General features: G+C 38.4%; 1 protein-coding gene across 3 annotated transcripts in view; it reads right to left on the bottom strand.

Annotated features, from left to right (window-relative positions):
* Positions 1–25,899, bottom strand: part of Kdm2 (Lysine demethylase 2) — a 173,645-nt gene that overhangs the window by 63,965 nt on the left and 83,781 nt on the right. For all 3 annotated transcript variants that reach the window (XM_081768252.1, XM_081768251.1, XM_081768253.1), the window contains exon 2: positions 6,482–6,626. In XM_081768252.1, coding sequence (XP_081624378.1) covers positions 6,482–6,626 — 145 coding nt within the window. The remainder of the gene's footprint in view (positions 1–6,481; positions 6,627–25,899) is intronic.

Raw genomic sequence — 25,899 nt, 5'->3', positions numbered from 1 at the left:
TCACTCAACAGGAGTGCATTTCGGAAAATTCTTTCAAGTTCCCATGCTGATTTTTACAACAGTATCCCCTTCCTCCCTCTCTTGATCGCATTTGCGGGGTTGCAAAACAGGTGATAATCGGACGGTGAAATGTCCGGGGAGTATGGCGAATGCAATAGGGTTTCCCATCCAAAGTGTAAAATTGTGTCCCTGGTCATCCTAGCCACGTGGGGCTTAGTGTTGTCCCGTAACAGGAGGACACCTCTGTGATTCAGAAGTGCTGGCTCTAGAGTTTTGAGTTTTTTCTTGAACACGGCTCAACTGCTGACAGTATACAGTTACACTGATGCTCTGACCAGCTGGTAGCAGTTCCCGATGCATGATGCTGCAAGCAATCCACCAAACACAAAGGAGGACCTTCTTCGGGTGCAGTGCTGGTTTCGGCTGTTTTGGAACCTGTTCATGGAATGCTAACCAATGATGATGGCCCCGTGAAGCGTCGTACAGAACCCACTTCTCGTCACACGTCAACGCCCTGTCCAGAAATAGCTTCTTCCTCAGACGAGACAGCAAAGAAACACAGGTGTTTGCTCTCGTTGCCTTCTGGCCCAGAGTCAAATCATGTGGGACCCATCGACCCAACTTTTAGTGCTTCCCAAGTTAATGGAGGTACTGCCGAATGGTTTCTCCACTCTCACTGAATTGTAGTCCCAGTTCTTCACATGTCTGGCCACTGTTCGCCTCAATTGCTGCCTAAAGATCATTTTGTACATGTGTTGGTTTTTCGGCGCGTGTAGAGTCTTCGAGTGCTTCGTCACCGTCCGCGTAATCACGACACCCTCACGAAAGGCCTGGCCTATCTTCCGCCCTGTTGCAGCGGCGTTTGACCCCAGTTTGAACTCACAGCATACATGCCCTTATGACGCTCTTCGGAAATCCCATGTTCACTGTCCTTACGCAAGTCACGGTGTAACTGAACTGCCACAACCAGGTAGTATATTGGATATACCCACACCAATAACTGACCTCCATTCGCATTCAATCACGGTGAGAGGGCCAATTGAACACAGGCCCCCACAAAAAGCGACACAACTTTCTTGGTTACCTTTATAGGAAAGGCATCGTTGTAAGAGAGAGCACGTGATAACATCTTAGGCAGTGTTGTATTAGATGTATTGGAAATTTAGCATTTTCCCAATGTTTTTGAGTATTGTTATGCATGGCAATTTAAACTACTACTGTAAAAAAAACCAAATACGAATGTTTTGTAACTGGTAACAATTTCTAACTGGTTCTATGACACCACTGACGCTTTTGCATACACAGATGTACTATACAAGGTTAATACTTTTATTTGATGGCCAAGTAGGTCCGAACGGCAATGCAAAATATTGACTTTTTCTCACACTGACGTCCGTCCTATTAAGGAAATATTTCACTTACTTTTCAGAATCAAATAAAATAAGAGGTAGCTGCAAAGATTAATTTCGAAATGATCAATAAAAAAAAAAAAAAAAATCTGTTTCACATTCCATGGTACGTCGTGTAGGCCAAGGACCCGGTGATAATGAGAATGAATGAAATGATGGAATGAATAAAGTCGGAAAAAACGGGAGAATTAAAAAAAATGGGAGTTTGTGCACCACAAAGTCCAAATACTGCGAGCAAAAACGGTCAATCAAGTAGATGTTAGCCTATTCTCCGAAAGGAAGCATTTGTGTACCCAGGTTGGTTTATACTTTTTGTCTTGTCTTGGTGTCAGGAATCACCTACCAAACGTTGTCGGTGTTGTTTTGAAACACCCTGCATAGAGCTTTTACAGCAGAAAAAAATAATAAGTTTTAGAAAGCAAACTTTATTCGTACGCATCACACCCTTCTTTACAAAAGGAGTCTGACAGATGCACAGGTCCCTCAGCTAAAACATAAAACATTTCTTTTTACGAGTACTTGGACATATTACTCATTCTATTCAGAAAAGTTTTTCTTCTTCTTTTAAATTAAATTTTGTAAAAATAATCGTAAATAAAACTGCTAAATATGTAGTAGTCAGGAAAATAACAGTAACGAGTGTAATTTTAAAACTCTTTTCTTCTTCTTCTTCTTCTTATTATTATTATTATTTTGTAAACCTCAATCCCTTCCGGCAGAAAAGCCAATAATGACAATCTCGAACACACACACAGCCTCACACTGATCCGCAAAATTTGGAACTTTTGTATAATTCCAACTTCAATATAATTAATCTCACAACGCTCAATACCTCTGTGCTGACATCTTTTAGAGATTACCCACACTGATGAGAGTTCCTGCTTGTTTTGCCATCTGTCGGCAAGCTGCAGTACCACTAAAAAACTCCTTTGGCACAGAAATATATATTTTGTACGAATTTAATAGTTCAAACTTGCTTCAACTTTAGCGAAGTTATGTTACTTTGGTATTTTTATCTATTTCTTATATGAAACATGTAGGTATGAAAATATGGGCATAAATAAATATTTCCTTGCAAGTACAGATCAATACATTATTTGACGATGGATTTAGACAGAAGAGTCCTGTTTAGCACCGAATATAAGAGAGAGAGACTTGCTACAGTTAAACGTGGGATCGAAAACACATGAGCTCCCAATGAAAAATACCTTATTTCATACATATCTGGTGACATTTAAGGTATCTCTACCCAGTAAGTATGCCACGAACTTTTACTTAGAGGTGTGTTGAAAATAAAAAAGAGGGTGCGCACTCGCAATAGTGATATATATTATTACACAAACTCAAAAATCAATATATTTTGTTACGTAACTATTATAGTTTAATGTCCCCTCTCTCACACAACCTTCATTTATGCACCTCAATCTGCTTTAAAAAAAAAAACAAAAAAAACGTTGTATTAGATACACTTCCATACATTAAAACATTAAAATAGAATTTTACATTAGCACAAATAGGAAAACAAGTTCAAAACCACCATTTTCTCCTACTAAATATCAAACCAAACTTTTTTTAATGTGGACTCAACTGATCTTGAGTTCTGATATACCCCACACTTACCAAGTTATACACCATACTCAGAAGAATTAAGAAGTATCTTTTCATCTTAATTTAGGGATTGTTTCTTAAATAAAATACGTTAATGAAAATTACCACCCAGAAAGGAAGGATTGAACGTGTCTTGATCGGAACCCCAAAACAATTAGGTCGTGTGTTTCATGAAGCCATATAACATGAGAATGTGTTTACTTTTTGAAGGAAAAAGAAATAAATCCGAAAAATATTGGATTCTTTCCGAAACTTCTTAATTGATGTAATAAATATGATACTGACTGACAAAATTGGATGGCGGAACGGGGGTGGGGGATGCTGAATACTACCTGTCTCTACCGAAGTTACTTGGAAGAAGATACCTGCATTCAATGTGCGAACTAAACTACATGCGCCATCAATGAATAGGTTCTATTACACAGAATACACACGTGTATCTGAAAGAACTTCTGACTCTTCGGATACAATTACGATGGAATTTATTTAAAACCGCCGAACTTACTTTATAACTAAATTCTCTATAGCTATATAACTAATACTCTATAGGATTATTTCAGTACTAATTGTTAATAATCTCTTTGATGTCTTGAGGTCTTGCAAACACACACATTATCGAGAGGGTGGATCTAGAAGTTGAAAACTGGGGGGAGGAGGAGTTGCAAGCGAGAATCCAGACTATGGCACGTATATCATGAGATTACTATCAACTTTCAAACATATATAAATAATAGCTTAAATTATTTTTTCACTAAAATCTGGGGAGCCTAAGCCCCCCTGCTCCGAGCTAAATCCGCCACTGATATCGTATCTAACTATATAATCAAGCAAATGGTGTTTACGCAAAAACTCAACATAACGACACACACACAATCCATCACTCTACCATGTCTGGCATTAACCCCTAAGCAGGAGGGTCAAGTTGCGTAAAATTAGCAAACGTGGCAAACATCATATCCCACATGACTAATTTTGTGTAGGTTAGTAATCACATACTATCATTTACAAACTACTAATGATATCATAGTATATCATTCATAAACTATGATAATTAATATTATACAGTGGTTGTTTCTGATCTAAGGTGATGAAATTACACACCCTGTGCAGCACCAAAAACCAGGAAGAGAATAAAGCTGCCAGTCGGAGATGCAACTTCAATGTATATCTAACCTCAATCGTGCGTGACAGGTGTTTTAAGTGCATATCGCGACAAATGCCGCCGAAAATAAGTGCTTATTGGCAGGTCTACATAACTGACCTATTTGAGGTGAACTACAGTTGTAGTGGCATTATCAAACTGTGCAAGGAACGTGGATTCACTGTGTCCAAAAATGGCATATCATGAAGTCTGAAAATGGCAGATGAGGCGAGGCGCGGGATGGTCCCTGTGGGTCAGAGCCAGACCAACCCCCGGCCTGCCACTAGCCGCACAGACGCTAGAATTCGGGAAGTCGGGGCTCTTGTCACCAGGAAGAATCCACACACAGAGGAGTATTGCGAACCGGCTACAGACATCACTGAAGACAGTGCACTCCAGCATTTACCGCGATTTGAGATTGGTAAAGGGACGGAACGGGCGTGTTCACAGGCTCTTGCCAAAACACATCCAGGAACGTGGCACAAGTTGTATGGGTGGTACCTGGCTAGTGAAAAGTGGAAGTTTTTGTAAAACTGGACGAGGCATATGTTTATCTGGATGACTGTCACAAGCTACGTGCTTATTTTTTTCTTTTTATCGGTCGACAGGTACGAGGGACTTTCAAAAATGGTTCATTGAATGCAAAGAAAGTGTTGGCACAGGTTTCATGATCATTGCTGGGTAGGCCTACTCGTACCAGGGCAAGCTGACCATACATCATGTAGTCAAAACAACGACGGTGAATTCGGACTCCTGCATCCGTTTATTGCTATGACATTCCCCATCTCTACGGGAGAGAGAAAAATCGTGTGTGGGTGCATCAAGACAAGTGCATCAAATCACACATCTCACTTCAACCCGCCTCTTCCTCTAGCAAACGGCAGCAGAAACTGGAATCCGTACCATTCCATTCACAGACATTCTAGTGGTCCCCTGATACGTCACCAATGGACTTTTGCGCCTTCGGCCTCCTGACACGAGTCTTCGGCCTCTTACAGGAGACCCCGCACTGTTTAAAGGCTATGGAAAGCCTGTCAGGAATAGTGGTTGCAGCTTGATATGACTACATTGCGTGCCAGTCTCCTACAGTGGAAACTTCGCTGTCGGGCAATTGCCCAAATGCAGGACCATCAAATAAGCACTCTCGATGGTGGCGACATGGTTTCTCTTAGGTTAAGTGCAATTTGACATTGTCACCATATATCGGAATCAACTCTGTACTACAACCTCTGAACTACATAGAATTTTCCTCGGATCACTTCATTCCTAATTTTGTCTTTCCGCATCACACCATAAATCCACCGCAACATCTTCATCTCAGCAATATGCAATCAATTTTGAAGCAGTTTTGAAATCAAGTGAATAATCACTATGATATCCACTTTCAATTTAAAGTTTTAAGATTGATTTTTTTAATTTTATACTTATAATCGCCAAATACAAGAAATTGCTGTTATCTAATCACTTGATATGTTTTGAATAGATGTGACTTTGGAAGTACTTCCATATGAACTCACTAGGAGGCAAGTCATTGCTTAGCAACCCTGTTGTTTGACTTGTTGGAACACATTTGGCTTAAGCCCCCATAATGTTGTATCGATCAGTCTAGGAATCCCAAGTCGATCAGCGTATCCTTGTTTTACATCCCCGTATTTACCCGACCTGTCAGTGATTTTTTTTTTTTTTTTTTTAATTTCGTTTCCCCGTGTGAAAATTTCACTGAAAGGGAAGCTTTGTGAAGATATTACGGTAATCCAAAAGGCTTTGATAAATATGTGCTGAGCATTCCGGATAAATCTTCTGTTTGCTTCCGTAACCTCCAGAAACTAAGCTAAAGAAAATGCTTTGACAAGATCTAGGACCACTAGTTGTTAAACTGAATAAGTTATTTTTTTACGAGCTCATTTTTGTAATTTTTCTCTTTGGACAACGGAGAGCAGTGCTGAAAACAATATCAGGCTAACTGCCAATGTGAGAAATTGATCGAGCGAAACTGCAGAGGTGATTTGTGAAGGGTAGTCACATGGGACGAAAATTGCTTCAAACTAAGGAAAGAAAGTTACGTATCTAATGTAGCTTCTTAATAACTTCGTTTTCACCAATATAACTTCCCTCACGAGCCGCGCCTATCGTCAAGTTAACTTTCTCAAAAGTCTGACTACTAGTTTTTCAAACTGCCAGAAACCCACAGATGTAAGTCAAATTACAGCACTAAATTTGCGGTTCTCAATCAAGTAAACATTGATCTGAAGCTGATCCATAAGTACCTGTTATTTACGTTTTCTCCTTAAAGTTATACTCGTGATTTAAAACATGTACTTACCATGCCCTTGCATTTCCTTGACAAAACATTGCGGAAATCGATCGGTTTCAATCTTGTCTTCCAATCGGAAAGATCGTCTCCCTTCAATCTCTTCATCCCCATATGCCCAGTCATCTGTGTAATGTTTGCGCTCTTTTCGATCTCTCTGTAAGTACATAAAAATAGTGAAGAGTTATTTTTAATTTACAATAATTTAATTTTCTATATTTAGTTGGCAACAAAACACAACAGACTGATCAATTACAACTTTACTGATAGCGCGCCCAATCTACGATTATAAAGCATACACATCACTCTCAGATGGCTATATTCATTCGGAATTTCTTATAATGACAACTGTCTTTATTACTTTATATTAACTTTTCGATTCGTACATTTGAGTCTTTACAAAATTCTCCAGTAATGAGTACTATTGCCGAAAGTGAACTAAAGTCCCCACGGAAAAGTGAACGAAGAGCAAGTTATTCCTATGAAAAATAAAATCGTGTACCGGAACATTATTTACGAAAGTGAAAAGTCAAGAATTGCAAATTCGCAGTTCTTACGGGTATTGACAGGCGAAAGTTTGTTGCTTAATACTTATACTTCACATTAAATCATTAGTTTCAAGTCCCAAAAAACTGGCCCAGTACGTATTTACCAGGGAACTTATATCGCAGACCCACGGTCTGAACATAGGAATTTTGCCGTCAGAAGTGGACTCTGTATCAATTACGCTACTAGTTCGTGTTTAGCATGAAAAAAACATTTGAAGCCCGCATAACATCTGAAACATGCTCGATCCCTTAGATAAGTTTCTTTCATTCAATGTAACACGTCATGATAATGAACAGTCAGGAAGAAACAATTTCTTTGTTTCTCTAGTTCCAAAACCTAACGCTTTTGGCGAAAAAGTCGATACAGAGTGGTCCAACTTCGGAGGGCGATCGTCGGTTTGATCAATTCTAAGAGCAGCCACCAGGCCGTAGAAGAGGGGGAGAACCACAAGCAGTACAGAACTCTCTCTTTTGCGTGATGTTCTCTACACAGTGAAGACCTCTCACAAGGGATGCGAACTGTGACAGCTAGATATTTATGAATTGGTACCCTGATTTACTGTGGATCGCTAATCATCATGGTGATAGTCACTCGGTACGTAAATGCCTTTTTTTTATCCACTATGTATGATACATATACCAAGTAGTGAAGGGAGTGTCGCTATGCCGAGTTATACCCCAAAAGCACCGGGAAAATTCAGAAAATGAAAAATGTGTGAAGATAACCTGATACCTACGGGAGGGGGACACCTGCCCAAGAACACAGCAGTAGTGTCGCACAATCAGTGTTGCCATCCCAACACAAACACAGTTATTCAAACAGAACGTATACCATTTTATGGCATTACATTAAAACAATTGGCACAAAACGTGAAAAGGAAAAGATGGGTTATCAGTGTTGGTAAATAAGGGAAATATGAGGCTCTAAAGTTGAGAAATTATGAATGAGGTTTTAAAGTTGAGAAATTAAGAGGTCCGTACAATGAAACAAACAAATGTGCAACAACAACAAGATTGCAGAAGGAACAAATGTACACTAGGGAGTAAACTACAGCATGTGCAACATCCAGTTACTAACGGTCTTGATACAATATTTACCCAACAAAGGCACATGTTAGAATAGCACTAGAAAAAAAGTCCCATGTGACATAATGCGGAAATGTGAACAGCAAATCGTTCTGTAGCGCAGCAATTCCAATGGCGTTTGTGTGGAATCGATATCTCGAACAGTTCCCGAGAGCTATAAAACGAACTGTCTTGGAGCTGCAACATTGCATAAAATCCTGCATTTCTTCCAAACCACAGAAATGATGGCGTAGCGCCACAGGAGTACAGAAAAACTGTGGCACGAAAGATAGCAAATATGTGACAAGAAAATATACATTAAAATAGATTCGCAAAGATTAATGACCCGTGATAGGTGTCAGTCGAGAGTACAGGAAACGTTAGTATGTGAAACAACGATGAAGATGAAAAAACACACTGCATTCAGGTTACAAGTGATATACAGACGCAAAATATTTTATAATACACCAATATATACAACAGAATATAAGTGACTATCACCACGATGATCAGCGATCTACAATTAGTCAGGGTACCAATTTTCATAAATATCTAGCTGTGATGGTTCGCATACGTTCCTCGCCAGATTGTATGGCTAAAATACATGTTTCGCCCTAGCTGCACACTTGATATGACATACCAAACCAGTTAGTCAGAGGATGCTGTTGTTTACTCCCTACTTTACATTTGTTCTTTCTGCAGTTTTGTTGTACATTGATTCATTTCATTGCACGGACCCCATAATTTCTCAACTTTAGATCCTCATATTTCCCTTATTTGCCAACACTGATATCCCAACTCTACTTATTTTCTCCCACGTTTTATGCCAATTGTTTTAATGCCATAAAATGGTACACGTTCTATTTAAAAAAACTAGGTTTGTGTTGGGATGGCAACACTGATTGTGTAACACTACTGCCATGTTCTTGGTCACGTGTCTTCCTCCCGTGGGTATCAGGTTACCTTCACACATTTTTCATTTTCTGCTTTTCCCGGCGTTTTTGGGGTATAACTCGGTCCAGCCTCACCCGTTCACTGCTTGATATATCTATTATACATAACGAGTAAACAAGGCATTTCCGCACCGAGTGACTATTACCACGATGATTACCGATCCACAATAAGTCAGGGTACAAATTTTCATAAATATCTAGCTGTGGCGGTTCGCATACGTCTCTCGTCACATCAGTGCCGAGTAGAGATGATCAGGAGCCAGCTAGTGAAGACGATCAGACCAGACCACACGAGCGGAAGGCGAAGGGAATCTCAGACAGCAACAATAATTCTCTACTGGGAAGTAAAATATTTTTTTAAATAATGGTCAAGAGCCCTCAGCTCTTGGTAATGTTTCAGACTGTAACAATATATATTATCTCATATAAATCATTGTTCCATCTAGAGACTATGTGTGACATGTAAAAGTTGTACAAATACCTCTCACTACCAGGGAATGTTACAATAATAGGCGCACGGGTACGACGGCTACAATCACGGGCGTCCCTAACGGGGAGACTAGTCCCTTAAGGTGATCTGGTACCCCTAGCAACCTTGAAAGTTAGTCCATTTAAAAAGCATTGCAAAGTTTTTCACTATTTTCTTCTTTATTATTAAAGTTACAAACGTCAAAATTTGAACAAACCTAGAGGAGACACATATCTATGTCTTGTGTGTTTTAGATTTTGAAAAAAACACAGTAAAAAAGCTTCCATGTTTGATTTTAAAAACTTGGCAACGCAGATGTAACCCTCCCACTCAAATTTTGAGTTGGTGTCTCCTTTTGTTGAAATGTCTATTGACTCCTGTGTGAACCTCCCTGTCCGCGTTTAGCGGTCGTCTTTCTGCCTGTCCTTCGAGTCGTGGTTCCTTGAAATGTGAATACCGACGGATAATCACTTTATGAGTGACAGCAGGAGGGATAGCAGTACAAATGTCTGTGCCGTGAAAAGACAACGGAAAGCGAGATATTCCTGCCGACCGAGGAAAAATATCGCACGACTTTCGGCTTCAGAAACATAAGAAAAGAGAAGAAACAAGTGCTATTGTGTTTCATATTTCTGTGGTTATTTCTTCCGTTTCTATGTAGCTTTATCTCAATGCAGTATTTGAATCTTGAATGAAAGATGATAAATCGAATGGTTGATAGACAGGTAAACAGATAGAAGTAATATAATATAATATTATATATATATATATATATATATATATATATATATAGAGAGAGAGAGAGAGAGAGAGAGAGAGAGAGAGAGAAATATAGATAGATAAGCATATAAATGCAGAAAAAATATTTTCTAAAAATGATAAATAGCTAGAAACGATATATAGGACCTAACACATCAAACTGAAGCTCTTGGAAAGTATGTACATTAGTAAAGAAATACTTTCAAACAGTGGCGTACTTTAAGATGTGTTGGTACAGGTTGTAATCCCTCCTTTCATATCTATTGAAATTAGAATATTTTAGCTTTCATCCTGGATCAACAACAATCTTCCTGTGTGGAGAAGGTGCTTACATATACGTACGACGACACATCACAATGTTTAGAAAATGTAAATGAGTAGAGAATATACACACCCAGGCAGAAGTCCCTATTTTCCCCTGAAGGTTACCATTCTTCCCATTTACTGTCCTCCCCCCAAATTTACCATTTTTTATTATGACAATTACTTATTTAAAAATGTTATTCATGCTAAGTTCTCCTTCATACTTAGTGTTCATCAGTCGGTGGCTATCGAGCTCAATCCTCCCCCCCGAAATAAATTTGTTATATTCACAACTTCATTAAAATTTGTCGGCACCTAAAAGGAAAAATATAAGTGCTTATTCTCGTATTGTGCATACCCCTTCCCGAAACAAATTCCTAAATACGTCACTCGTGTTCATAAAAGCATCATTGTGGTATAATTAAAATTCGATTGTTCCACTTTCAATGACAAATTATGTCCCTCCTCTATAAAAAAAAAAAAAAAAAAAAAAAAAAAAAATCATAGGTGCAACCTGTGCCCCAAAACTTGACTGTGGGCACCCCTGTAATCCAGAGAAGGCTAGGAAATGAAGTTTCTTTGTTTAAAATCTTTCCCAACTCCATAAACACCCCCTAACACCAACCAAACTTTCTTTACACACATCCCTGGTCGTAACAAAATATATTGCTTCCTTTGCGTTTCTGTAAAAATATGTATCACTATTCTAAATGCTCTCCCTGTTGGGTTTTAAACACCTCACAAAATAAAATTCCCAGCGTACTTACTGATTAAACGGGAGACTCAGGTGAGATGCCCGATTGCAATACGTACATTTCCAGGGTTTCCCACAGGGAAGTATTGCGTCGCACACTACACCATACATCTTTTAGGTGAGGACTGTTAATTTTATGCAAAGATTGAAGACTATAAAGAAATGCATTCCAGTGAAATTAACCATAAACAGAGAGACGGACCACCGAGACTGATTGGAATCTAAAGATGTGGGGGTGGGGGTGGGAAATGTTTATATGGAGACTGACAGTGTCAGAGGAAAAAGTCTACATCTGTTCTACGAAACACATTACTAAGCGGATATTATTATTATTATTATTATTATTATTATTATTATTATTATTATTATTATTATTATTATTATTATTGGTTCTATATTTAAACTCGACTAACGAATATTTTTGGCTACGCTTATGCCTTCAAACATAAATGGAAAACATTCCTATGTATCTTATTTTATCCTGTAGGGATGGCATAGAGACTTGTAGGCGGATCCTGGGGGAAGGGTCGTTCGCCACCTCCAATGGCACAAGCACCAGTGATGCAAAAGTTCAAGTCTGTACATAATAAAACTAAAGTAACCCTAAGTAGCAGTGTTACAACTCATCGCTACCCCATCCCTCAGGAATCAATCCTGGATCCGTCCCTATGTCGTCTGGAGTCGAAAATATGTCATGTAAAAAGAAAAGGTATGAAAAATGTCATCTTACAGCCTTTTGCGTCGATTTCCTTATAAATTGTGAGAGGCCCGTCCTAGTGTGCTAATTGACGAGGGGATGCCAGGGATTTCTCCTCTGAGAAATTTTTATCCCCCTGCAAGAGAAAATTTTCATTTCAGACAGGAATAACTTTTCCCCACTCTTACGTGTGTGATGGCTGGGTGCGTATATGAGTGAAATTCATCCGCCCTGGGAGAAATATTCAATTCGCACACTGACCCGTCGAGTTATCCAATTTTTATATAACGTAGTGAAGAATTTTTTTGCGAAATAAAGTAGTGGTGTTTATTTTGTGAAATAAAGTACTGGTACTGAGGAATCTACTTACATAGTTGTGCAACTACGGCGGGGGTTAGGGGGCTTGCTCCCTTCCTAAATTTTTTAGCCCCTCAAACCACAATGCATCCTATGACATTGATACGGAGACCCAGAATTGTTACGATTGCCCCCCTAGCATATCTATGCTCCCCAAACTTCAGTAGCTGGTTGCGAGCCTGGTCAACAAGGTTTTCACAGATATTACATAATTTAAACAAATTTGTATAATGCAAAATAAATTTACTACTAAATCATGCTTAGGTATGCGCACGAGACGAGTCGAGACACGGCTTTTCCAATAGAGAAATATACATTTTTCGAGTCAAGACATCACTTTTACAGCAAATTTTCGAGACGAGACAACCACAAATCTTGTCTCGTGCGCATCCCTAATCATGCTCAATTTTAAAATAATCCAACATTATTTACTTACAAAGAACATAAAATGTTGCGTGAGCCGTTACCCAGCTTTATCAAACTTGGTTCTCTTCTGTTCGAACTCGCAATGAAAGTTTGCACAAGATATTTCACACGAATTTGATCGAGGGTGTATCTATGCACATGATACCCAGGTAGAATCTCACAGCCTTCAGGCGCCTTGCGAACTTCATTTATTAGAAAAAAAATCTAAAATTAGGAAATGCTAGTGTGAACATTACATGGATCTATATTTTTTTCCTTCTCCGCTTCCAGGAAAAGGGAGATATAGACATTACACATGAGTATATGGTAATTTATACAATATTGTATTGTCACCGGACATGTGCATGAAAAATTAAAAAAAAAAAAGTTCTAGGGGATAGTATAGAAGTGGCCATGTGGACAGGCAACAAAGAACGAAAGTGATTTTTAAAAAAGCAGGCCCTAGGAATTTTGCCCACATGCCATTTCACTTGATCATATTTCCCTCAAAAATTATTCATGTAAATATCTCTCAATTATTTCTGAAGAGAGGGTTTCGACCTCGCTTTCAAAGGGTAATTTTGTCCTAGATTGATTCCAACAATATTTGTTCTATAATCTTTCCCAAAGATCACAAACTGACATCTATACTATGTTATTTTGCGGAAATGGTAAGCTGACAAGTGACAACTACCCTTCCAGGAATTCGCAGAATGAAAAGAAAGAAAAAAGAGAGAGGGAGAGAGATGAGAAAAGAAGGTTTCGGTTGTACCGCTGTTTATGAGTCACCTGATTGGAACAACTTGAGCGAGGCAGAGAACTGAACTTGCCGCTCGACTCGGGCGGAAAGGAAAAACTATACCGTCGCAGGGAGTTCAGGTCTTACTGTTGCCATGTTTTCAAAGTTGAAGATAAAAGTTTCCTTACTGTGTTTTTTTCAAAATCTAAAACACACAAGGCATAGATATGTGTCTCCTCTAGGTTTGTTCAAATTTTGACGTTTGTAACTTTAATAATAAAGAAGAAAATAGTGAAAAACCTTGCAATGCTTTTTAAATGGACTAACTTTCAAGGTTGCTAGGGGTACCAGATCACCTTAAAAAAAGTGTAGAAGAGGAACTGGATAAGAGGTCGTCCACATAATACGTAATACGGCAGGTGGAGGGAGATGTTCGGCCGTAAGTTACGAAATTGTGACGAGGAGGAGGACGGAGTTAACGTCTTCGTTACGTAACGCCATGTTTGTATTGTAATTTTATTCTCAGGTTTATATGCAATCTTTTTAACAAATACTTTAATGAGTTATATCCTTTTTATAAATGAATAAATATTTCTATTGTTTTGGGAAATTGTGAAAAAACACCCTATTTAAAATTAATCATGCAGAAGAAATTCGAAGACGCTACTCCGACACCAGCTTGACTGATGATGAATCCTGCTTGTATTACAATACAATAAATCCTCGCTTAGTGGCTACTGCTACATTGCATTTAACACACGAAGCTTTTCTGGAGTTAGTTGTTAGCGATCGTAACCACCGCTTAAAAATGACCTAGCGTTTCCACGCGTATCGCTATTTCTGATATTATTCAAAACTTTTGATTTGATTCATTACCCACTCTATTCTTGTAAAGAGTTTCGCATGTGAAGCAGAAAAAACTTTTTCGTGAAAAAATATTTTCCGATACGGAAAGATGCATGATTTGAGAGCAAAATAAGATATTAAGTTCTTAACGCTTAATAGCAGACGTTCTGGAACAATGTTAGACCCAAATGTTAGTATTTTCATTTTACTTTAATCCGTTCCCAGCCTGTACTCACATTACCAAAATTCTGCGTGTTAGTGATGGTGAGTGAAACATGTAAGTTTTCAAGTTTGAAAATGGCGATTACAAGATAAGCATTCAACCACATCTGAAATCTTAAAATATTCATTTCCAAATGTTTTTAAAAGCTTTCTTCGCAAATCAAAATTCACTGACTTAGCAGAATTCCCTTACTTTTCCCTATTTTCTCAAATTCCATGGGATTACCCGGTTTCCCAGGTTTTTGCCATCTATGTGTATCAGTAGTCTTGAGAAAAGGAAGTTAAGAACAATTTTTATTTTATTTTGAGTTTAACGTCCCACCATTATTCACCGACGCTAGGGGAGATAGTGTTAATGGCAATGAATGAAATGGTGAAACGATTAAAGTCAGAGGAAACTAGAGAATCCCAAAAGAACCCATACACATGGTGTTTGTCCACCATAAGGCCCATTTGACGCGATGTGGGACTGAATCAGCTACTCCACGCATCAGAGGTGAGTGCTAAACAACTGAGCCACTCAGGGCCATATTTTAAATACGGGGGTTATCTAGAAAGTCAAGATCATTCAGTTACAAAATTAAAAACGCCAAGAGTTATTGGAAAAAACAATATCTATGCAATAGAATTGTTTTTACCAACAGATGTGTTTTTCAATTTGTACAACGGTCTTTGTTTTCTGGATGACCCCGTATACAGTATGGCGCTAAATTCGTTGTACAAAAGCAGAGGAGTGATTCCTGGGAGTAAAACAAAAAAAATTTCAATAAACATAGGGCGAAAACCCCATCGTTTACGTGTTATAGGCTGACGAAAACATGAAAAAAAAAATTTTTTAAAGGTTTGTAGCTCCAAAACTATGGGACCTGCCGTAGTCGGGTCAAGACTTCACTTAGGAACTAGTATCTGCTCTATCTATGTTTCAGAATCCTGAGGTGCTTCCACAACAATTTTAAACAGGGAGTTTGACTACGGGCATATGATATAAAGTACTCTCCAACTACTTCCATAAAAATTGTTGCGTGAGTACCTTAGGTTTCTAAAACATGTATTTTTGGATAGAGCACATACTAGTTTCTAAGTGGTCTTGACCCGACTACAGTAGGTCCTATAATTTTGGAGCTATGGGCCTTTAGAATTCATTTTTCCATGTTTTCGGCAGCCTATAACACGTAAACGATGCGGTTTTTTCGCCCTATGTTTATTGGACTTTTTTTTTTTTTTACTCTTAGGAATCACTCCTCTGCTTTTGTGCAATGAATTTAGCGTCATACTGTATATACACACACTTATATATCATCGTAGGTATTCATATGCATACGTATATATCATCGTAGGTATTCGGTATTTTGTCATTATTGGCAGACCACTTGCCTCAAACAGAGGTTTCCATCGTCAGCTGACCTCTTCGTGTTGACAGAAATTTCTTAATACAGTCCATCAACTCTACCCTCTTCCTCTTTTCTCTACCACTATACCTCCTAGCACGTCTCTCATGAAACAATTCATTCTCAAACACCCCAACTGGCTTCTCTTTCTCATGTAATCTGAAATTGTTCTTTTCTCCCCTACTATTTCTAACACATTTTTATTCGTGTTCTGTTCGACCCAGCTAATCATCTCCACTGTTCCACACACACACACTTTTCGAAAGCTTCCGATCTTATTTCAACGCTTTTGTGTAATTTCTCTATTTCTGCCTCGTGCTCCATACGAAACATTTTATGGGTCATATTCTTAACTCCTTCTTCAAGAACCCCCCCCCCCCAAAAAAAAAAGAAAAGTTTTCTTCTTCCTGAATGCTGGTTTCTAGAGTTACCGCACGTCAGTATTTGTGCGGAAATCTGCATTCTCAGAGTCAAAATTTCTATCCGCGTACTTTTTTCCGAAATTCCCTGATTTGTTCGCATTTTCTAAATTCAAGCGTATTGTCTTCCTAATGTGGTCTATCGTATTGTTAACAGTATTCAATGAGGAAGCGACAGAGGTTGGAAGTTTACTTGGGATAACAATCGCTGTTATATCTGAACAAGAATTTTCCGTAACTAATCTCTCTCTTTACGTAGAATAATCAATGAAAGAATATACACAGCAATCCTGAGTGAGGCTTTTCCCATTCACACCTGCCGGTCGCTGAGGAGCATCATCCCTCAAACGTGGTCACTAAATGACCATTGATGCCGAAAACAAATCTAATTCCTAACCAAGTTTAAAAGACTATAACACTTTAAATATTCAAATACATCAGGTATAGTTTTCTGTTGATACAACTAATTAACTAAAATCAGAAACGGTTCTGCAATTGAGTCATATGCTTCTCCAATCAATACGAAGGATTTTTTTTTTAATGAATATGTATTCCTGTATACGAATGAAGAATGGCCAAATAAAAAGGTATTTTAATGTGGAATATTCAACACTGATTTATGTCCATGAGAAATTTGCCAACATCGCGTAAGTCACGGGGTTTCGTGCTAACCCCTGTTCACGTGCTCTACTTAGTTCTTTCTCGCGTTCGCCTACCTCAGTCTAGGGGCAAATTGAGACGCGTACAATGGTGATCCGCATATTGAGACATAGTCTTCGAGTGACTCGCAATACGACCCGCACTCAAAAATGTCGGACTTGCTGAGAAAACATTTATTAAAGTTGAGTACCTAATTAGAAATTGACGTCTGTAAAACCAAGTTTTGCTTTATTCCTTGATGAATAAGAAATTTAAGTCGTCACAAATATAATGTAGGGAGACAGAAGCTGAGGACAATTTAAAACTACACTTATGATGAACCATGCTGATTTTACCAATTACTACCGAATGAGTCGAAACCAGTTTGCTGAAGTACATGGTATGATCCAACAAGAAATTGACTCAAAAGCGGATCGCAACTGAAGAAAAACTTGCAATTGTTGCGGAAGTACCGCAGGATCCTAAAACATGGATATTTGGATAGGGCATATACTAGTTCCTGAGTGAAGTCGTGACCTGACTACGGTAGGTTCCATAGTTTTAGAGTTATGGACCTTTAAAGCTTTTTTTTTGTCTTATCTTGGTGTCAGGAATCACATCCCAAACGCTGTCAGTGGTTTTGAATCACCCTGTTCAGTGGTAGAGCGTTCACCTCTGGTGCTAGGGGTCCCGGGTTCGATCCCAGCCCCCGCCAAGTAAACTTTGTGGTGGACAAACACCGTGCTCGTGGGTTTTCTCGGGGTTCTCCCGTTTCCTCCCACTTTCTTCATTCCACCATTTCACTTATCTCTCATAATCACCGTCTCCTTTAGCCTAACCGGCATAACCGTGGAACGTAAAACTCAAAGATTTCATTTCATTTATTTTTGAATCACCCTGTATAACTTTATAATATAGGATGACTGGAATATGTCATTTTATTAATAACAGATAGATAATCATCGTCTAGCAGATCGGTTATCTTTTGAGAGGGGGTAGAAATATATCTTCTTGACCTCTGATCCAGTAATCATCCAGACAGCTTCCTATGTAAACGTGGATTGTTTCAGGTAACAGCTCTAGCATTTCTTCACCGAATTGAAACGCAAATTTCAATCAACATGAAACATTCAATTGGAATTAGCAATCCAATCGATTATTTAGTTTTCATTTCCATGATCGCTCACTAAATATTGAGAGCTCGTGATCCGGTAATGATTCGGATAATTGAAGTTTAATTAAATTTAGGGGAAGACGAAAGAGCATTGACTTTACTAAACATTTAATTAAACTAGAAACATTCCTGTCTATTTTCATTACATCACGCAATTCGTGAAGTTAACACTAGCAAAAATAATTTCTTTTATCTTCCCCACATAATTATGAAATGATCTTGCTCTTTTTATGTTCCGTAGCTGAGGCGGCACGTAAGGTTTCAAATGGGTGAATAAACTTGGATTTATAACCAAGAATCTATTGGAAGGAACCTTCCGATGAAAAGGAACAAACCACTTGCGCATCCTCCGTGCAAATCTTACAACGTGTGGTACTTGGTTCCGTATATAAAGTAAAATGCCAGCACAAAATACCAATGACAGAAATAGATGTTCCATCATCTATGAGGAAATGAAATCTTTTGTTTTACGTCCCACGTGTATGCCGGCTAGGCTAAAGGAGACGATGATGAGAAATGAATATGGTGGAATGAAGAAAGTAGGAGGAAACGGGAGAACCCCGAGAAAACCAACGCACACGGTGTTTGTCCACCACAAAGTTCACTTGGCGCCAGCTGGGATCGAACCAAGGACCAGAGGTGAACGATCTATCACTGAGTCACCGACACCCTCCATCTATGAGAGGGTTCCAACATTTTTAATTCAACGGCCCATGGTTATGCCCTTTAGGCTAAAGAAGGCGAAGACAAATTAAATAATTACGAAAAAGGAATTACAATATGGCAGGAAACGAGAGATCCCACGGACACGATGTTGTGCAAAACAAAATCTTATTTCATAGTGTTGAACCAGGGACTGCTCTATTAATAGGATTCCAATCGAGAACCCACCATAATATATGTTGAACTTTACTAGTCCCGCAATATAAAATAAAGGGGATATAGGCACTGACGACGTCTGCTTTACTTTTTAGGGGTTGGACAAGTGGAGGGGCAGATATGGGTAATTTATATTGTATGCCTATACCGAAAATTATAATTTTATATTTCTTGAGGAGGCAGACTATGCCACCGGGGGCGCCCGCCCCCTTCCTTCCCCTCCAGTGTCGTCACTATAAAAACGTTACTACTGATTTACTTTGAGTTTAGCGTCCCTTTCAGCAGTGAGGCTATATGAGACGTATATCCACGTAGGGTCCGAACCACATGAGCTAACGCCAGGAATCGAACCCGGACCAACGGTGCGTACGCTGTTTAGACACGACGAAGTTTATCACAACTTTAACTAGATTTACTTATTTTTTTAAATGCTGGAACGTTCTCCTACTGTTGCTCACGGAAACTTTGTAAATATTTCTTCGACATTTATATTTGAATATCTAAAAACAAAAAAAAATTAGTATTCAACTTCTCTCAAGGGGGCGCGGTGGCTCAGTGGTAGAGCGTTCACCTTCGGTGCTTGGGGTTCCTGGTTCGATCCCAGCTCGCGCCGTGTGGACTTTGTGGTGGACAAACACCGTGCTCGTGAGTTTTCTCGGGGTTCTCCCGTTTCCTCCCACTTTCTTCATTCCACCATTTCATGCATTTCTCATCATCTCTGTATCCTTTAGCCTAACCGGCATAACCCTGGGAAATTTCATTTCATTTTTCAACTTCTCAACAACCTTCGGACACGCATAGCGTTTTTAGCTTTGGCCATTTTAATGCCAGGAGTGCCATAATATAACAATAATGAACACATTTAACTATTATACACAATAAAATATAAAAAAAAAACGATCGCAGCAAATTATATTGTCGGCAATTTCTTTGCAGGATGTTTCGGTTCCCCATTTAGGTTCTGTTTCAACTACAACGAAAACCTCACTGAATCGTACGTCTTACGATATATTATTTTTTTAATTAATTAATGTGTAAGATAAATATTTGGAAAGTAATACTTTTTTAATATGGTGAATATCTTGCAATATCCCCCCCCCCCCGCTTCTTACAAGTCATTTACGTATAACAAACTAGAGATTGCAACCCAACGACCGTGCTGTCCTCTACGTGCAACTTCAAGAATCATGAACACTAAAGTAAATCATTCCGCTAGCGGTCTCTGCTGGGAAGTTGGGAAAGTAAATAGTCCGGGAACTGGCGCTGCTCAAGATTTATTCCACTGATTTGGTCACCGTGTAGGTAGAAAGGCTTACTGCACCTGTGAGGGAAAGCTCACTATTTTCGAGCACAGCCGAGGTAATGTATTATACAATATTACTTCGTTCTTTTGTTCACGTCGTATCGAGTTCGATAAGCTAATCTGTGCTAAAAATTAATATTTCAAGGTGTCACACTTATCATTAAAAATCATCAACTCGTACTTTACGAAATATCCAAACTTGGAGAACTCGTCAATTCCAAGTTAAACATAGTGTCAGTGGCGTATTTAGGAGGGCTTCCGGGCTTAAGCCCTCCCCGAAATCTTACTTACTATGGTAAAGTATATGAAATATCTTACAGAATTTTCAGATTTTTAGGCAAAGCCCCCCCGAAAGTCAGCAAAGCCCCTCCTGAAACAAAATCGTAAATACGCCACTGCATAGTGTGTATATCCAAATCCAGAAAGAAAGAAAGAAAGCATTTGAAAACTATCATCGATAAAATCAAAATTTTTCAGGAGAAAAAGGAACATTTCTGACAATGTTCTGAAGAGCTACAAATATTTACATTCACAATTTCATACTTGTGTCTTTACATTAAGGAAACAAGTGGCAGTATCAAGCGTACAGCACGTAGTAGTAGTTTAGTTTACATGGAGTCATTTTCTCTATACTGAAACCGGAAGTGATAGATTTCTAACACTTCCGGTTTTAGTAGAGAAATTAGAGTGGAGATTTAATTCTTGGGACGCTTAATTGATTGCAAAAACCGTTCTCGCTTTATTACCGTTTTAACTACGGCAATGCTGAAAACCGGAAGTTTTAGCATTGATTTCTACCACTTCCGGTTTGAATGTCTGAATGTACGAACTCAATTCCTAACTCGATTTCCTACATCCTGGTCAAAACTGGTGGTGCTGAACCATGTATTTTTTTCTTTCCTTCCCGGACAGACAGACAGACACACACGCGCGCGCGCGGAGAGTAAATTTAAAGGTAAACCAAACTAGTTGCTCCTCTTCCTCTGAGTCTTTGTCTCGCCTGCCAACTCTGCACACTAGCGACAGCTGTTGACCTGACTATGAACTATTGGGAATTACCATGACTGACATATGAGTGAGTTGCATTTATAGTAAGAATTAAGAATATTGAACCCGTAATTCTCAAATGTTTAGAAGTTTCACCATATTAGCGTTAGTCACAAACATACATTTTGCTTATAATAAGGATGAAATTGTTTAACGTTCCTTTCAGTATCAAGGCTTATATTGGACAAGAATTATAGTCTATCTCGAGAATCGAACCCGTGACGCCATTTTTCAGCCGAAGCTCTCTCATATTGAGTGGACCGCGGCGGCTCAGTAGTAGAGCGTTCACCTCTGGTGCACGGGGGTCCTTGGTTCGATCCCAGCTCGCACCAAGTAAACTTCGTGGTGGACAAACACCGTGTGCGTGGGTTTTCACGGGTTCTCCCATTTCCTCCCACTTTCTTCATTCCACCATTCCATTCATCGCCATCCCCTTTAGCCTACATGGCATAACAGTGGGACATAAAACAAAGATGTCATTTCATTGTTTCCTCATTGAGGGGCGTAACTACATGGTGGCTTGACTGGCAAAAGGTCAGGGGCACATCCGTGACTCTAAACCGGTAACCTAAATTAGTCTAAAATCTAAATGGCGCTGATATTCTACATAAAACTGATGAGTTCTCAGAAACAAAGATATTTTTTCAGCATTTGATAGAAATGTTACTGTGCGTGCGCCATTTAGTAATGAGATCTCTAAAGTGAGCCAGCTTCTATTTCTTATAGTGAAAAATCACTTCCTTCCACGCAGTTTTCCTTAAATCCGTACAGCTTTGATGCTGTATCTAATCATTCGAGTCACAGCTGCGAATTTAAAATAATGAAACAATCTAATGATAATAATAAAACAATCTGAGAAACACCACGAGTCAAGGAAGACTGAAAGAATTAGAAATTCTGTGCATCGAGCAGTCCTTGGCTAGAAAGCTGGATTTCGCTCCAGACCGCCGCACTTGCTCTGTCTACGATCTCGCACCTCGCATTTCTTAACACGTTTCTAATGATAATCCTATTATAGCAATTGCAATTCTCCACTAACTTTTCTTCTCTTCTAAGGGAAAACATTTTTAAATTAATTAAAAGCTTAAACACCAATTTTCAAGTATAATAACCGTAATAGATCGAGATGTTGACTGACTTCTTATTTAACAATTTCAACTCACACCTCCTTATTCCCGCCTTGTTTCTTTCCTTGTAGGGGAAATATCTTAAAATCCTGATACACAACTTTTATTATTTTCTAAACACCAAATTTCATGTATCTAACCTTAAAGGATTTCGAGATACACTCATTCCGTTACAACAATTTTAACTCCATCCTTTTCTTATCTTTTCTACTACTATGCACAACAGAAACAATACCATGTTGATCTAAATTGACTGATTCGAATGTTAGCGTCCCTTTCAGAACAGAGATTAACATGTTGACCTACAGCTTAACGTGGAACCCAAAACACAAGTTCTAACCGGGAATCGAACCTGATTTCCCGAACCGAGAAATACAAACGTTGTTACGTGTTACATGCATGAAAACAAAAACGATTACCTTGCACTTTGCTAAAATAAGCTTAGTTACAGTGAAATTAAACATATCTGGTATTTATTTATTATGGGAAAAACATGTGAAAGTAACATATTTAGGTAACAACTGTAGTTCGTCGTAACTAGCGTGTCGTCGCGACGTATAAAGTGAATTCATGTCCATGTCGTTGATGTAGAGAGTACGAGCAACATTTGTCGCATTTGTTTATTAGGTAGAAACAATTTAAATATCAGTATTACCTCTAAGTAATCGTTAGTTATTTATGTCTCTTGTTATGGCTGAGCAACCACACAGAGTGTGACGATACGAAATTCGGAGCTCAACAAAATACAAATGCAAATCATGATATGCAGATGTCGCTCCTTCCTGTGGATACTTTTTGTCTCTGCTTTACGGAACACTTTCATGCATATTCATGTGTAATTCTCGTTTCAATTTACCAGTCATTTTCGGAAAAGGTTCAGTAGATGTCTCTCGAAACTCGAGCCTAAAGAAGCACTACAGCAATTATATTGGAAGTCCAGTATTGCTAATGAAACTGCACAGTCTCAACTGAAGTGTGGGGAGGATATACACAGTACACAATTTTTCTCAAGTTTCGGTGTCTGTACGTGGAGCAGGATACAATAATGAAATTAAATATTTTAGTTTTACGTTCCACGTTATGGGAAGGGAGGCGGATCATTAATAAAAACGAATAATTGAGAGAATTTGAGCAATGGAAAGAAATAGGAAAACCCCGCGAAAACCCACGGACACGATGTGGTTCTCACAATCTCAGATATGGACCTAGAATCGAGCCAGGAATCCTTCGTACCTGAAGTGAATGTTTTATCACTGAGCCACTATTTCCCCACCACTTGAATACAGTTTATTCTTGAAATTACAGAAATATGTACTCAAAGAAGTGTCTTCACGGACAAAACTTGCATCCACATATTCCCACTCTTACTGGTAAAACTGTAAAATAATTTTAATTAAATCCCATGTTGTTTATTATAACTAAAGAAATTAAGTATCCTAGAGTTGTTAAATGGCCAACTAGTTGCATCTGTTTCGGAAGGTCTCAAGTTAGATTCTAGTAAAGACCAAGCCAATGCCTATTACGGTATACACACAGAAACACAAGAATGCAAGCAAAATCATTCTACGCAGGTGTCGAATACGGTGTATTGTGACGAAACTTACATCTTCAGCATAGCCTACTTTGACACTATTATGCCTCATTTATTTATATTCAGCTGAAAACGATAAATAATACCTGCAAGTAAATCTGATAGCTGAAGTTAACGTCTCTTTTCATCTGCATGAGACCTTATTTCTTAATATGTGACCTGAACGAATAAGCCTGGTGGTTAGCGTTCTTGATTTGCCATTGTCAAATCCTGGGTTCGAATTCGAATGCCGGCCATCTACTTAACGATTTTCCAGATTCATTTGCAGCAGTACAAAGCCTGGGCGATACATTCTCACCATTGCTGTTGAAAGCTAATAATTCCAGTACAAATTCGATATATCAATGGAGGTTAAATAAATTATATAAATTAATCAGGTTCTTTACAGTCCGAAGAGGCGAACCTGATGTTCTGTAACAAATACTAGCCGTTCCGCCACGAAAAAGTGGAAGAAACTCGAAAACTTAACACCGTACGTAGTGGTCTACCTTCATAGTATCATCGCTGCCAAGGAAGAAATATCACATTTATGAATCGACAACTTTTAAAATTCAGAACTAAGTTACGAAATACTGAGACGAAAATTTTTCTAAGAAAATAATTCTCTACGTCATTGACACATCTCGCATTCCGGTCTTTTGTTGTCTCATATAACGTACTGAAACAGGGATAAATGTTTACCCATAATTCGTGTTATTCAATATACGCAGCATTTGGGAGCACTTGCCTCTGCATTCTCCTGCCAGCCTTTCTGTGAACCAGCGTTGCCAATATGTACGATAATAGGAAAATATAAGATAATTTTATAACTCCTGCTACAATGCAAAGACAGTTCTGATGGTAATTGAAATTCAAAAGAAATTTCATTCGTTGAGTGAAAATAGTATGAATTTTGCAACGTATGTGACAAAATTACTCAAAACTTTACAAAAATGACCAATGTCTCGAGAAAGTAAATAAAACAGGTAAATTAACGTAGTAATACAGTAGTAATTTGAATATTTTTATGTTATGATGTTAACTATATTTTACGTTTATCGTACTTTAATATCGTAAAACCAGTTCATCTGCTTACAAGTGTTTATTATTACTAAGTACCTAATTGGTTAGTCCGATCATTGTAGTTTAACATATACTTTGAACACTGATACTATGTATGACGGAACGTACTGGAAAACTGATCCAAACAACTTCTAAAGTAGTTACATTACATAGTATTTGTACTCCAGACAAGTGGTTCCATCTGTAATCAAGCTGGGAACCAGTGTTGTCAGATTCAGAATAACAGACTTCCCGCTCAAACCCCTGAAATTTCCCGATCGGTTGCAAAATTTCCCGCCAAGAAAGAATATCAATCATTAATGATTAATTAATTAACCATTATATTAATAACTTCAAATTAAAATCAAATAACTATGAACAATCAGTCAGAAGGACATCTTTTCAGCGGGAGGAGAAATCTATTATATCTCTATCTGTAGTTTATTTGATATAGAGAGAAATATACATATTGATGTGTATGTATGTGTGTGTGCTACTTGCAAATATTAGGCCTATATCCTTTCCGTCTTGTCCTCACTTCACCCTATTTTTCCGAGAATGACTGATCATAACAAATATAGTAAGCAAAGGACCATAAACCTTCCCTCCCTTCTTTATTCTCGCAGAAAATGGTTATTGGCGCGATTAACAATCAGTTCTGTTTGGTTCAGTTTATAAACCTCTCTTGCTATTCTGGTTCTTTTA

Source organism: Thermobia domestica, chromosome 8 (genome assembly GCF_964235325.1).
Source record: "Thermobia domestica chromosome 8, izTheDome1.hap1.1, whole genome shotgun sequence".
Classification (NCBI taxonomy): Eukaryota; Metazoa; Arthropoda; class Insecta; order Zygentoma; family Lepismatidae; genus Thermobia; species Thermobia domestica.
Note: the sequence above shows the minus strand (reverse complement) of the source record. Positions and strands in the feature narration are given on the sequence as shown.